Source organism: Lupinus angustifolius, chromosome LG08 (assembly GCF_001865875.1).
Source record: "Lupinus angustifolius cultivar Tanjil chromosome LG08, LupAngTanjil_v1.0, whole genome shotgun sequence".
NCBI lineage: Eukaryota > Viridiplantae > Streptophyta > Magnoliopsida > Fabales > Fabaceae > Lupinus > Lupinus angustifolius.
The window spans coordinates 20,663,007-20,676,996 of NC_032016.1; the positions used below are offsets into that span (position 1 = coordinate 20,663,007).

At 31.2% G+C, this 13,990-nt stretch overlaps 2 protein-coding genes across 2 annotated transcripts; both read left to right on the top strand.

The window, feature by feature from the left end:
- Nucleotides 133-2,495, top strand: LOC109355099 (30S ribosomal protein S20, chloroplastic-like). Its single transcript, XM_019598037.1, has 3 exons — nt 133-356; nt 518-684; nt 2,085-2,495. Exons 1-3 carry the CDS (start codon nt 209-211, stop codon nt 2,316-2,318), a joined length of 549 nt encoding a protein of 182 aa, XP_019453582.1. The 5' UTR covers nt 133-208; the 3' UTR covers nt 2,319-2,495.
- LOC109355098 (ethylene-responsive transcription factor 4-like) lies at nt 6,577-7,556 on the top strand. Its single transcript, XM_019598036.1, has one exon. It carries the CDS (start codon nt 6,655-6,657, stop codon nt 7,216-7,218), a length of 564 nt encoding a protein of 187 aa, XP_019453581.1. The 5' UTR covers nt 6,577-6,654; the 3' UTR covers nt 7,219-7,556.

A 13,990-nucleotide genomic window follows, 5' to 3' on the forward strand; every position in this document is an offset into this window, starting at 1 on the left:
TTCCTCCTATAATTACAAAAAACTAATGAAGAAGGGAAATTAAACCAACAGCTTTGTGAAAGACTTATGTAATTAAGTTACAATCAAAGGCGGTTATTGTAATAATTTTACGAGGATGTTGTTATCTAGCAACGTTCATCCCTTGCCCTCAATGGATAAAGAGAGACATAAATCAAAGCAAATAGGTGAGAGAGTGTAATACAGAGACATGGCAGCATTTTCATGCTCCTTAGTAACCCTTTCATCCCAAATGAGAAACCTTTCTCTCACTTCTTCCTCTTCTTCACCCTTTCCCATCTCCAATTCCGCTTCTCTCAGTTTCTCCAATAACCTCTCCCACGCTCTCTTTTCACAAGGTACCACATTTCTCTATTTCTCCGTGCTTTCTTTTTAACACTTTTCTTTTCATGGGGTTCCTTTTTTCCTTCATATTTTCACCAGAGACTGTTCAAAATTTAATTTTGATTGAGTTTTCAACTCTGGGTCTTTGTTATTTTTTTTTATGTTTCACTTTCAGGGAGCTTGTCGTTGAGCACAGTGAAGAACCCAACGCAACGTTTAATGGTGGTTTGCGAAGTGACTACAAAAAAGGCTGATTCAGCAGTGAAGAGAGCTCGTTTGGCTGAAAAACACCGCTTTTATAACAAAGCCCGCAAATCCGAGATAAGAACCCGTATGAGGAAGGTAGCCCTCAAATTATGCAAATTCTATAAAAAAAATCGAATTGCTTTCAATCAATTCCTCTTAAAATTTGACTATTTTTAGTATTACTTGTCATTGTTGACCAATTGTATACTTCATTATCCATAACTATATTTGGATTGAAAATAAGTGGTGTTACTATTAACTTGAGTTTATATAAAATCTTATAAGGCTTCCTGAAAGACAGTAAAAGTGTAGAGGAAGCAAGTAACAGTGTAGTTACCTTAGATTATTAGTGGAATGAGATTTTAATGCAGTTTAAGTTTAAATCAATGGTGAATAGACCTTAACCACTTTCATAAGCTCAATTTAGTGGAGCATTTTCCATCATATGCTGGCAACATATTCGCCATTAAATTTTATAATATGTAAATTTTTGTTTGTTTAAATTATTTGTTGAATGATCAATGTGTAAACAGGTCTATAGTAATACAGGTCATTGAATAAACATAGTTTAGGTCCCAAATATGTGAGGGGTGTTAAAGTTTTTCGCTATAAATTGCAGAACATGTGGTAGTAGGATGCTGTGATCAGGTTTGGTTTAGAGTTTGGCCAAATGTGTTTGTATATATTTTGATAGGTTGTTAGAATAGACTGGAAATGAATAATTAAGCTTTTTTTCCTTCTACCAAGTTTTATAGATGTTCATAATTAATTGGCGCAATGGTAAGGTTACAGCTGCGGAGTAACCACGAGTTACAGGTTCAAATTCGTGAAACAGCCTCTCCACTTGAAGGAGTGAGGTTGATATATCTATCTTCCTTAGATCCTACTAGGTGAGAGCCTCATGCACTAGACCATCCTTTTTTGCATTCACTTACAAGGATCGTGGTATCCTTTTCTAGAGTGTAAAATTAAGATTAAATGGTTACTGGTAAGAACAACAAATGGTTTTCAATGTCCCTCATCCCACTTTGTAAATTGTAATGACAATATGCAAAAACATGAAGAATTCCTGGTTCATGTAGTTCTCTTGCAAGTTGCAAGACTTTAGAGTGGAAGGCATGATTCGTAGTCACTTGTTGAAGCAGAAATATAGGCATGTTTGCAACTACTTACCGTCTATGATTCCACAGTTCCAATGTGTAATAAGCAGCATTCTTCTAGCTCCTCTCAGGGCTTCCTAATCAAAGATGTGGAAATTATAGGGAGTTTTATTAATATGATGATATGACATATGATATAAAGCATTACATGAGTATATCAAACTGTAGCACATGCTCAGAGTGTAAAGTGTTCTCAGAAGAACACTCCGAAGCTCATTAATCTGTCTTGCCATTTCACCATATAAGTCATTATTTATACAACCAACTCAAATTTGAGTTTTATATAATATTTGTTTGCTGGGGGAATGGTCTGACATTCTTCTAATCCATGTGCAGGTTTTGGAAGCTTTGGAAGGCCTTAAAAAGAAACCAGAGGCACAAGCTGAAGAAATCCTATCTGTTGAGAAACTGATTGGAGAGGCATACTCAGTAATTGACAAAGCAGTGAAAGCAGGAACACTGCACAGGAACACCGGAGCCAATCGAAAGTCGCGGCTTGCCAGAAGAAAGAAGGCAGTGGAGATCCATCGTGGCTGGTATACCCCAGTTCCTGATGTCAGTAGTGTCTGAAAAATCTCTTCTTTGTGTTCTGAAGACTTGTGCAGAATTTTGTTACTTATCTTCAAACATTATGTTTAGTCTTCTTTGTGTTAAGTTCTAATTGGTTTAATGTTCCATACTTAATATGTACTAATGATCATGTAAATCCATTGATTTTAGTACCATTTCATAATTTAGCCTTTATTGTGGTTCTTGATTGTGGAACAAGGCAGTGTCTCGTGCAACTTGGTGGTTCTTGATTGTGATCAGTGATCCTGATGATTACTGCTTTGATGATATAAAAATTGTATAAACGTGTTTTTGAGGGTAGAACCAAATAGGCCCTTAATATATTTCTTTAGATTGCTATGAATGATTCTTCAGGTAGCACCTTAGCAGACAAAGCAATAAGAAAATTCGTCCATGTTGAATAGTCAGAAGATTGGTTTTTCTGTTAAACACAGTAGTAAGTAATGTTTGCACAGCTTATATTATACGTAGTTCTAACTTCTAAGAAAACTTAATATAGTAGTTCTAAGTCTAACTACTTTTTTCTTTCTTTATTATAGTATTAATAAGTAGGAACAAATATATCAGATGAAATATTTTTTATTAAACTGGATGATAATATTATTTGAAGTGTTTTAATGAGTGAGAAATGATTTTTTGTTCCATGGTGCCTAAAACTTGTAGTGGAATCTAACCAGGTCGGATAAGATATTTTTTTATGTCATAGGTGAAATAAAAATAAAGGCCCTATTTACAATAAAAAATAACTATGTGCATTTTTTATAACTAATATCGAACAAATACTGAAATACAAGAGCATGGAGAAATCAGTTAGTTAAAAATACATAGAAAAATTAAAAAATTATGATACATTTATTCTCCTACCTTACATTGTTATTATATTTTTTATCTTTAAAAATGTACTGAAAAGTCTAATTATCATCTCCAGTAATGAAGTACAAAGGGTATCTATAAACTGTGAGCGAGATAACCAGTACTTTTACTTTTATAAAAAAAGTAAACTTGTGAAATATTCTAAAATTCGAAAAAAAAAATGAAATCGTGTAAATGGGGAAGACGTGATATTATTGTTATTGATGTCTGCTCAACATTTGAGGTTCAGACTAGTGATAGTAATTTTTAATTTTTGGGTCCGTTTTTTATGGTCCTTGGACATTCTCCCTCTTCCGCGACTTGAACATTATTATGTTCAGGGTGAATTGAACGTCTTATTATCAGAATCAACAATGATTAGTTATTTATAAGAGCATAGTTAATGAGGAATAGTTGATTTGATAAAAATGAAGAATAATTAAATTAAATAAATTTCTTATGTGTACTGTAAAAGTATCTGCACCAATAATACTAATCATTAACCATTCACATGAACTTTATATACTTAAAAATTCCAATCTAGTACAATTAAGCACCAATAATATAAAAAAAATTGATTTTAGTAAATTAAATGAGCACGAGGGAGTGGTATTCGTATTCCGTCCAGCTCATACGTACGAAAAGCCTTATTAATCTGTGTGCTCTACAAGTGCGACTGTACATGGAGTAGTACTTTCTATGTAGGGTGGCAACGCGTGTTCCCTTCCCGGGGTCCAAAACGCCACGTGTCACCAATACACGCTTTTCCACCGTCAGATCCAAACTCAATAAACAAATATGGGGAAATTAACTTTTTCCACATAAAAAACAAAAAATAATTATTTATCCAATTATTTGGCTAAATGCAAAATTACAGTCTTGGACACCGACGATCCATCTCACGCGGGGATAAGATGGAACATGCCGACAAAAGTGTGGGGAATCATCCTCAAACTGCCGTCAGAACATAATCCATGTTCCGTTTGTAGTAACACAGACAGTAACGTTTTAACCGCCGTTATATATGTGTGGGAACGCCGCCTCCATAGGTGTTGTTTATCCACGTGTCCCCACCGCATGGCAACGTGTTTTATTTTCTATTATTGTTAGTGGCGGGACCCACACGCTATTACGATTGGGGCGGCGCGGATGCAAACCATGCGGTATGGTATACAGTGCAGTCAAATTTCAAAAACCTCGCTGACCGATCCGAATATTTCAGTTTATGGGTAATCACGCTCGTTCACGTGAGTGTTATATACGCGCTGCTTTTCTTATCTTCTATGGGACATGGACCACGTGTAAGCATTTTCCCGTTATGCTATGGATCAGAATAGAATTATTTTAATTTTCTATCAAAATGAAAGTTTAGCATAATCACTTTTGTAAAATGTGTAATATGGAAAAGTTTGTCTCATTTTTCTTCCCAAATGGTAAAACTAGCAAGTTTGATGGTGTTCCTGGACTTGGACAAAAAAACTCAAATATATAAGATTTGGATACTCTCCGTGGAGAGTCTATTACTAAGTGTAGATTGAAAGATACGATAGAAATAAATATTTAAGGGTAGTAATTTTTTTAATAAAATGATCTTCTGAATTATTTCTCCTTATATTTGAGTATTGTATATGATTTGACCTCACAAACGGATATAAGAAGTAGGAGTGTGCTAATTGAGCGGCGAGAGGTGAGTGGAACAGCAACAACGCAAGTGAAGCCACGTTGGTTGTGTATGCAGAAAGCTCCAAGAAAGAGCTGATGGAGATCTGCTATTGGTGTTCTCAATGATGTCTCAAACCAATCAAAATATATCATTTAATTAGGGGAAAAATGTAATAAATAAATCAATATTTTATATTATTTTGTGAAATATAATTAGATAAGAACAGCAACTTTTTGAAAGAGAGGATCTCAGTCCAAAAGAGCTTAGCTTCCTTACCCATTAGAACGTATAAGATAGTTGTATATATTTAAACCAAATTATTATGTAGATTTATTACATGAGTTAGAATAATATCAAATGCTCGTTATATAAATTAGATAAAATGATATATGCGCCTATAATACATGAGTTTGATATATTGGTATGATATCATCTACTATTGATATTTAATTGTTGTTGATTTTTAAAAAAAAATTAATTCAATTTGATGATGTATGATAAAATACATGCATATAAATGTTTATACTATCGGTATATAAATTTTACCATGAATAAATAAATGTTTTGCAAACAATACTCAGTAGCAATCACATTAACACTTCAAGCATAAATAAATGATAATCACAAATGTTCTTTTGTTGTAATTCTATTTCATTTAAGGACATTGGATTTAGAAAACATTTAATTTTTAAAGAATCCAACAACAATTTTAATATAAGTCTTCACTTTCCGTTTTTAGTACTCAATGTTTGTATGATTCCGATTAATATTTTATGATTAAAAGGACTAAGCTAAATATTAAACTTTTTTGTGCTATACCAACACTATCCAGTTACCTTTTTAGTAAATAATTCCTTACTTTTTGAGTTTGTGATAACAAATATTACTCTCAGAAATTAATCACTCAATTTTGTTATATACTTAAACCTTAGGCCACTAGATCAAATACAATATATAAATACTGAATAAATAGTAATAACTACATAAATAAATAAATAAATAAATAGTAATAACTGCATGTAAAACTATTATTCTCTAACATTTATTTTAAACTTACCATATGATTAAATCATTTCCACGATTGATATTTGACCAAGTTTGAGTTTATTTTTTAAAAAAAATTCTATACATAAGTTACATTCGAAGCTTTCACTATAATGAGTTGAATAAATCGACATTATTTCAGTCGGTTTATTTAGTATTACGATTTATAAATTATGTTGAATTTGATTTAAAATTTTAAATATTAAATAAATGAGTAGAAATCAAGTCAAATATAACCTAATTCGTTAGACTCCTCAATTAGCTCATTTATATATAACAAACATTTTATAAATACTCCATACATATATTTTTATGTAAATTAATGAATACAAAATATATTATAATTATTATTTTTTGTAAAAATGGTTTAACATTAATATTTTTGTATGTAATAACAATTAAAATAAAAAATAAAGTGTCTTTTAATTTTTTCATGTGTTTTTCACTAACCTCTCCAAAATAATAGAGATGGGTCTCACTCTTTCAATTTTAGCTTGTTAACTTTTTTGAAAATTTCATGAACTTGAAATCACTCCAACTTGAAAAAACAATTGACATCAATTTCAACTGACGACAGCTAACATTTTGATTAAAATAATTTCATCCTAGTTGAAGCATTAGAGAAAGCAAAAATCAATATATTTCAAACACGCGAAAACTCTCTTTTCTCTCTCTCCATCTTAGTGCTATAAAAATCCCCTTCAACTCTTTTGTTCCCCACAAACATTGTCTCCATCTTTGAAACCTCTTCCATCTCAAATTCTCCATCTCAAAGCAATGGCTCCAAGAGAAAAACCATCGGATCTCACCGGTTCAAACCCGACCCAAAAAGAGATCCGCTATAGAGGAGTCAGAAAGAGACCTTGGGGCCGTTACGCCGCTGAAATCCGCGACCCTGGCAAGAAAACACGTGTTTGGCTCGGCACCTTTGACACCGCAGAAGAAGCTGCACGAGCCTATGATAAGGCGGCGCGTGAGTTTCGTGGTGCGAAGGCCAAAATTAATTTCCCCACCGCTTCTGAACTCATTAACCTCTCCGCGCGTAGTCCTTGTCAGAGCAGCACCGTTGAATCCTCTTCTCCTCCGCCGTTGGATATCACTGTCTCCCCACACTCTCTCGAAGGTTCGTTCGTGTTCCCGGTGACTCGTCCGGTGTTGTTCTTCGATGTTTTTGCTAGGACTGAGACGCGCGTGTTCGATCGTCCGGTTCCTGATATTATCCATGGCTTCTGCGGCGGAGCTAATAGTGACTCCGTTTCATCCTCCGTCGTTGACAGAGTTCCACATCGGAGAATGTTAGATCTTGACCTTAACTTCCCTCCTCCGCCGGAGGTTGCTTGATCTGACGTTGGCTGCGTTTTTTATAACCGCCATGATTATGACGCCATTATAATTCGGCTATTTTAATTTTATAATTTTTAGTGGAAAAATACAATCTCTATCAAGATTGGAGATGATAATAGTAGATGATGGAGTTGTTGATGAAGAAGATAATGAGGATTACCCAATCGATGTGTAAATAACATTATAATTAAATTAACAAAAAAACAGGCCTTTGTTTTTATTTCTTCTCTGCTTCTTTTTTTTGGCAAGTGAGACTGAAAAAATGTGGTTCTCACTGTTGTTCTTGGAATTCCTATGTTAACTTTATAATATAATAATGGCGTTTTCTTATTATTATAAAGTTATTTTTAACTACAAGTACTTCTTTACCTTTGGATGCTTTTGTTTTTATGCGTTTTTCTTAATAATCATAGTCACTTTACTTGGGACAAGGCCATTCCAAACTTAATTTAATGATATTAAATTTTTATATAGATACTCTCATACTCTAAGAGAAATTAGTCATTTCTGATATCTTGGTAGCATTAAAAATACAAAATCAACCATTAGATTCATTAGATTTAGGAAGAATAGGATCAGTTGTTTCACTTTTTGTATCTTATTATATCACAATTAATTAAAAATTTGACACATACTTAAAATAAAAAAACATAAAATATTTTTTTATATTATTTGCTAGTTTGGGAGAATCCATTTAATTTAGGAGATTCTAATGTAGCGAGAAGGTAGAAGTGCTTGTTGTTTGAATGATTTTTGTGATTAACCAAGCAGTAATTTAACTTGAAAAAGCATCCAGGTAACTTTGTCTCCAAGATAATTAACCAAAGATTATTAGATAAATTTTCTGAAGGTATTAGATGGTATGAAACTAAACAAAAAATTCAGAAATCGAAGTCTCTCGTGATCTCTTTTTCTGAAGTGCTTCTCCTCGGGCTGTTTTCTAGCCTTTTTAGGGGTCTTGTTTTTTTCTTCTGAGTATCAAGTTTCAATAAACAAAACAATAAATAAGCTTATAATTAAACGTAGTAATTATTTAGAGAGTAATTGAATTGGTGGTTGAGATCTGGCAAACATGTCGCCAGCAATGTTGCGTTTTGCTTATTGATTAGGCATTTTCGGGAACCACCCTCTCTCTATCATTACTCCATTCATAGTAACAGCAGTAATGTCTTTCCCATACTTACCCCTAGTTGAGTGGTTTCTCTTTTTTAGGCGATGAGCATTAATTAAAAGCAATGGGTCATAGAGGACCCCACAATTCCCACGAGTACAGTGTTTTCAAAAGGAAGAAAAGTTTAAAAACAAATGCAAAAAAGGCTTTTTTTCGAGGTTCATGATGAGCAGCGTGGATCTCATTCTGAGATCAAACAGGGTTCCTTAACCTCGTGATTTGTGTACCCCGGTTTTGGCACGAATCTCTATATTATATCAATACTATGGCTACTCAGAGAACAAAAGAATGTCAGTACTTAGTAGGTCCATTGAACAAGTACATGTTGCTGTTTAACAAGAGTTTCACTTCCAATTGTATTATTCAACTGAATTTTTAGAGTGTGTGATTATCACTTTCAACAATAGTTATTTATAGTAATTAAATCTTTTATCTTTAATCATTATAAAATTTTGTAGGGCTTTATATTACTAGACTAAAATAGTACTAGTAGGTTTTTTATTCTCCTAAAACATCTTTAATTATTACTGCAACAAATAAATAAAATGAATGGACCGACTAATAGTTATAACGAAAAATAAGATATGTATTAGCATATTTATCCAAATTATCTAGATTTGAATAATCCTCATCTCCCTCTGTGATCTTCGTTGGAGCATAATTAAAAAGTAAATGTACGAGAAGTTCCAAATCTGACACAAATAAGTTCAATTTTTAAACTCAAACTTGGGTAGGTTTAAAATTTATGAAAAATTTGAGCAATAACCGAGTCTAAATATATATCATTTTTATATTTTTTAGGAATTTTATATATACTTATACTAGTAATTAAAATATTAATTAGTATTTTTATTAAACTGATGATTTTAATTATATTTGATTATAGGTTAAAGTTGTTCTTTAACCAACTTACTTTTCAGCCTATGTAATTTACGAACTATAAGTTCATTTTACTAATCAATGAATCGAGTATTGAATAATTTTATAGTTGTTAAATTCATTATGAACTGCAATTGCATGAGAATATCTTTTCGTGTTACTTTCTTTTAACACTTCAGTTATAAATTCGCATTTAGGCTATATTTAGTTGGGTGAAAAATGGAAGAAAGAAAGTGAGAGGAATGAAAGAGAAAGAAAAAAAGTTATTTTTATTGTTTGGTTTTATTGAAAAAATGAAGAAAATAAAAAATTGGTAGGACCAATGTATTATGTTTTCTCTTCATTATTGAGAGGAAAACATGTACAAAAAATTGTAGTAGAATAAATTATCTCAAAGTATATCTTAAATCATGTTTTAAACTAATGACGATGAAATAAAAACAGAAAAAAAATAAGAAATATTAAATTTTTTAATTCGCATGGTATGCTTTCATTGATTTAAGACATGATTTGAAATATACTTTGAGTCGTTTGAGATATCATATCTTTTATAGTACAAAGAAAATATCATTATTAATAATAATTATATTATTTTTTCTTTATTTTCTTTCAATTTACTATCATACCAAACAACTAAAAAATCTACATTTTCTCTCAAATTTTCATTCATCAACTTTTTTTTCCATTGACTTTTCTTCTCTAAACCAAACACAATATTAAGCTTGAACGAATAAAACGAAGTGTCACTGACGGCAAAAACACTGCGTAGTATGCGAAGGCCCACACGCGTTTTGTTTCATGTTTTCTTCGCGTGATGTGTCACCATTCTCATTTGTTTGTTTTTGTTTTTTGGATGTGAGACACGTGGCGAGAGTGTAAAGGGAGAAGTCAAGAACTTGTTACTTGCTACTTAGAGAAGGAAAATGATACTATTTGGATATTTAGAATATACTAGCGTTTAATTCTTATATGCATAATGGTCTTTTTTATACTTATTATACTATATCAAAATAATAAACTTCACTTATCCCTTTATTTATTTCTTCTACATAAATGTTTTAAGGTTTTTCTTATAAAATAAACAACATTTCTTCAGAATTCTTTGATTAAATAATAATTTAGGCTTATAACATCATATTGGTTATTGTGTGTGCATATAATTTTTTACATGCCTTTATTAATTGTGAAGTCTATGTCGCGGAAGGAGCACAATGGACACTTCAGAATATCCTTATATCTCAAACACAAAATTATATCCTGGGCAGTATTTTGGTAATACATACTAAGAAACTAATACTGAAATTTCAATGTTTCAAATATTGATCTCCTCTCAATTTCAATGTTTCATGCATATGTTCAATACCAAATCCAACGTAGTATTTTGTCCCCCAATAAAGAGGTTTATGATATTCAAGTATAATGGAATGGATGAAGATGTTTATTGAAGCACACGAAGATTGCAGCAAGGACAACCATCTTTGGCGCCATTACTTACTCAATTAACTGAGCTGGTAGGGTAGAAAGATTCTTACATCTTCAGTACTCTTCATATTATTCAACAGTTTTGCTCGTAAAGGTTAATTAATTCATTGGTTATACATTTTACTCTTGAGAATTCCTCATCAAGCAGTGCGTAATAGTAGTAGTAATCAGATCAGCAACAAAAAACACTTGCTTGTTAAAAAAATAGTGATGAAGGGTACATATTCAAGAAATCAAAATTGAAAAATTGAAAAAATAAAAATATTGTTATGTATATATTTTCAACTTGCAGCATGATTAAAGTACATAATATTGTCTTCTGGAAGGATACAAATCTAGTTTTTCTTTATTTGTTATATCTTTGATTGGGGTAGATACTTCATACACATACGACAAATTTGACTTTGAAACATTTTAGTGCATGTTGGACGTGTTTCAGTTTAATTTGCATACTCTCAAATATAGATATCTTAACATCATAAAATGCTTAGTTAAAAAATAAGTTTGCAAAGAATTTTTTTCCATATGTCTTTTTGAAGAAATGGTAATATATAATGAACGGATAAACAAAAATTTGAATGAAAGAGGAACTGGTATAAAAAGAAGTGCACTTTAGGAGAAAAATAATACAGAATATACATTATTACATTATATGCTACATAATACCATTACTATCCTAAGCAGCCGGCTTATTTATATAGCCTACGGCATGCACGAATAAGTTACAGAACAAATCATGATTCTCAAAGATTTCCTGTCAAATAATTTTAGAACTAAATATAATAATGGACGAAATAAAATAATATAACAGACGCCAATAAATGTTTATTTAATATTTTTCATAGAAACTAGGTTCGTGAACTTTATAAAAGTGAACAGGTAAAAATATACTTTTGTAGATTACTCAAATTAAAATAGGTGTGCTTTATTATAGTATATATTAGGGAGTTACATATTGTTCAAAAGTTTGTATCTTTTCATCTACTTTTTGTTTTGGTCAAAAAAAATAAAACAAGAATTAAATATAAATTAATTTATATTTTTGATTAATAAGAATAAAAATATACATAGAATGATAAACATTTTAGAAGAAAAGATATGTTATTATATAACTTCTTCTTTATAAATCACATGAGACTCTAATGTTGCGATGAGTGGAAGAATCAATCATCGTACACGTAAAGGAAGAAAGAAGATGGAATGATTGAGAAGAAGGAACAAAAGTGGGATCTACATTTGAATTCTCTTTAATCCGTGAAAGTTGAAAGTTGTGATTTTGAAACTTAACAACAAAATGACACACTAACCTCTTCTCACGACCGCACCGTCCCACATGGACCGCTTCTTCTGCCCCTTAAACCGACAACCACCAGTTATAACAACGTGGGACCTTGTTGTACGGATAGGTAGTTCATATTCACAAGGCATGTCAGAGAAAAATTAAATTATTCTTTTATAGTAAGTTTGTTTTTAAGTGAAAACATTATTAATCATTTATTTTTAAATTTGAAATGATAAACAAAATAATTATAATAAAAAAAGTGTGATTTGAAAATAATATTATTTACAGCTTTAAGAGTTTGAATTCTAAAATTACAAATTAGGTATGAAGTTAAGAAATTCACTTCAAAATTGACACTTCTACCTAAACACAAAAAAGCTGACACTTCATTTTTTTGGGTATATATGCAGCCGACACTTCATCTTAAAGTTATTACAGTTATAGTATAGTAGGAAACAATAGGCATCACATTTTCTTATGAGATATAATTAGGATCACATTAAAATACTATGAATAAATATAAGAGTAGTTCATTCGCCGACATAAGAAACCTTTTTATTTTATTTTATAAGAAAGTCTATTGGATTATGGAGTGCCATGTGGCAGTGGAGTGAGGTTGTTAAGGGAAATGTTATTATGGATGTGTTTGGATGCCTCAAAAGTCAAAATTCAAATATCAACTATGTTGGGTTGTTGTCACGTTTCTTGTGCACAGCCATATTTCATGTGAGTTATGTTCTTCATACTCCAATTATCTTCCCATTACGTTAGGCACAGCTTCAGTTGTTGATGTTTTTATTTTTTTATTTTTAAGTTACTATCCTTATATTGTGAGAATAATTATACTGGAGAGATTAACAATACAGAATTCATAAAAAGATGATTTTTTTAACAATATTTAATTCCTGTTTTATTATATAACCTTTAGTGTTTTTTGTCCCAGTTATTCATATTAGATTATTTAATAAAACAACGAAATATAAATGTCAATAGATACAAAGAAATGATAATGGACTTTTGTTGTGGTTTGTAATTCATAAACCTATCAATACAGACCAGATATATGAGGCTAGTTCCCCAAAGTTCAAAAAGGTATAGGGTGTGTATATTATACTTCAAATGCTTTGCTTAAAGCGAGGCTTTTAGTCTGGTTTGATTAAGTCACAATAAATTCGAGTAGAGGATAAAATTGGTTACGGATAAGAATTTGAATATTCTCTTAGATTGATGAACCATATATTTTTAATCTACTAATTTACTAATTTCCCTATTTCCCTTCTCCTTCTATAAGCAATACTGGCAGTACTCATTCACCACTCACTCATGCACTCGTCAGTCAGCTCCTCTGCATTCATCTATAACCCCTTTTGTCTTCTTTTAATGTGATTTTTTCTTTATCTGTAACAACATGATATGAAACTCAATTCTCACTCTTACTTTACATGGATTTTAAATTAATTCTTTTATTCTTTGCAATACACTGTCAATCTGTATGAAAGGAATTAATTCAATTTGTCTGAAAAGTAAAACCATGTTTTTTGTGAAGGTAAAACATTGAATGACAAACAACTAATTAAATTAGTGTGAAAGAGCAAAACACTATAAGGCAAAATGAAAGAAATTATATGTTTAGTCTTTCTAATATTTTTAATTGTAAAGTGTAGATCTTTGTATAATAGATAATTTGTTTTTCCCACAACACATTAAAAGTTGTATTTTATCGATGGTTACACGCAGTGTTGTTAAAATCGTACCGGTTATCAAACTGGTCAGGGTACTGGTATAGTGGTACAGTGGTTCAACCAGTGGTTTAGTAATTAAACCGCATGTCGGTTAAACCGGACATACCTACTTATATTTATATATATATAAACCTATAACAAAAAAATTTCAAAATTTCAAATACTCAAATTTATAATCCATATTTATAATCTACTCAAAATTCACATAAATAA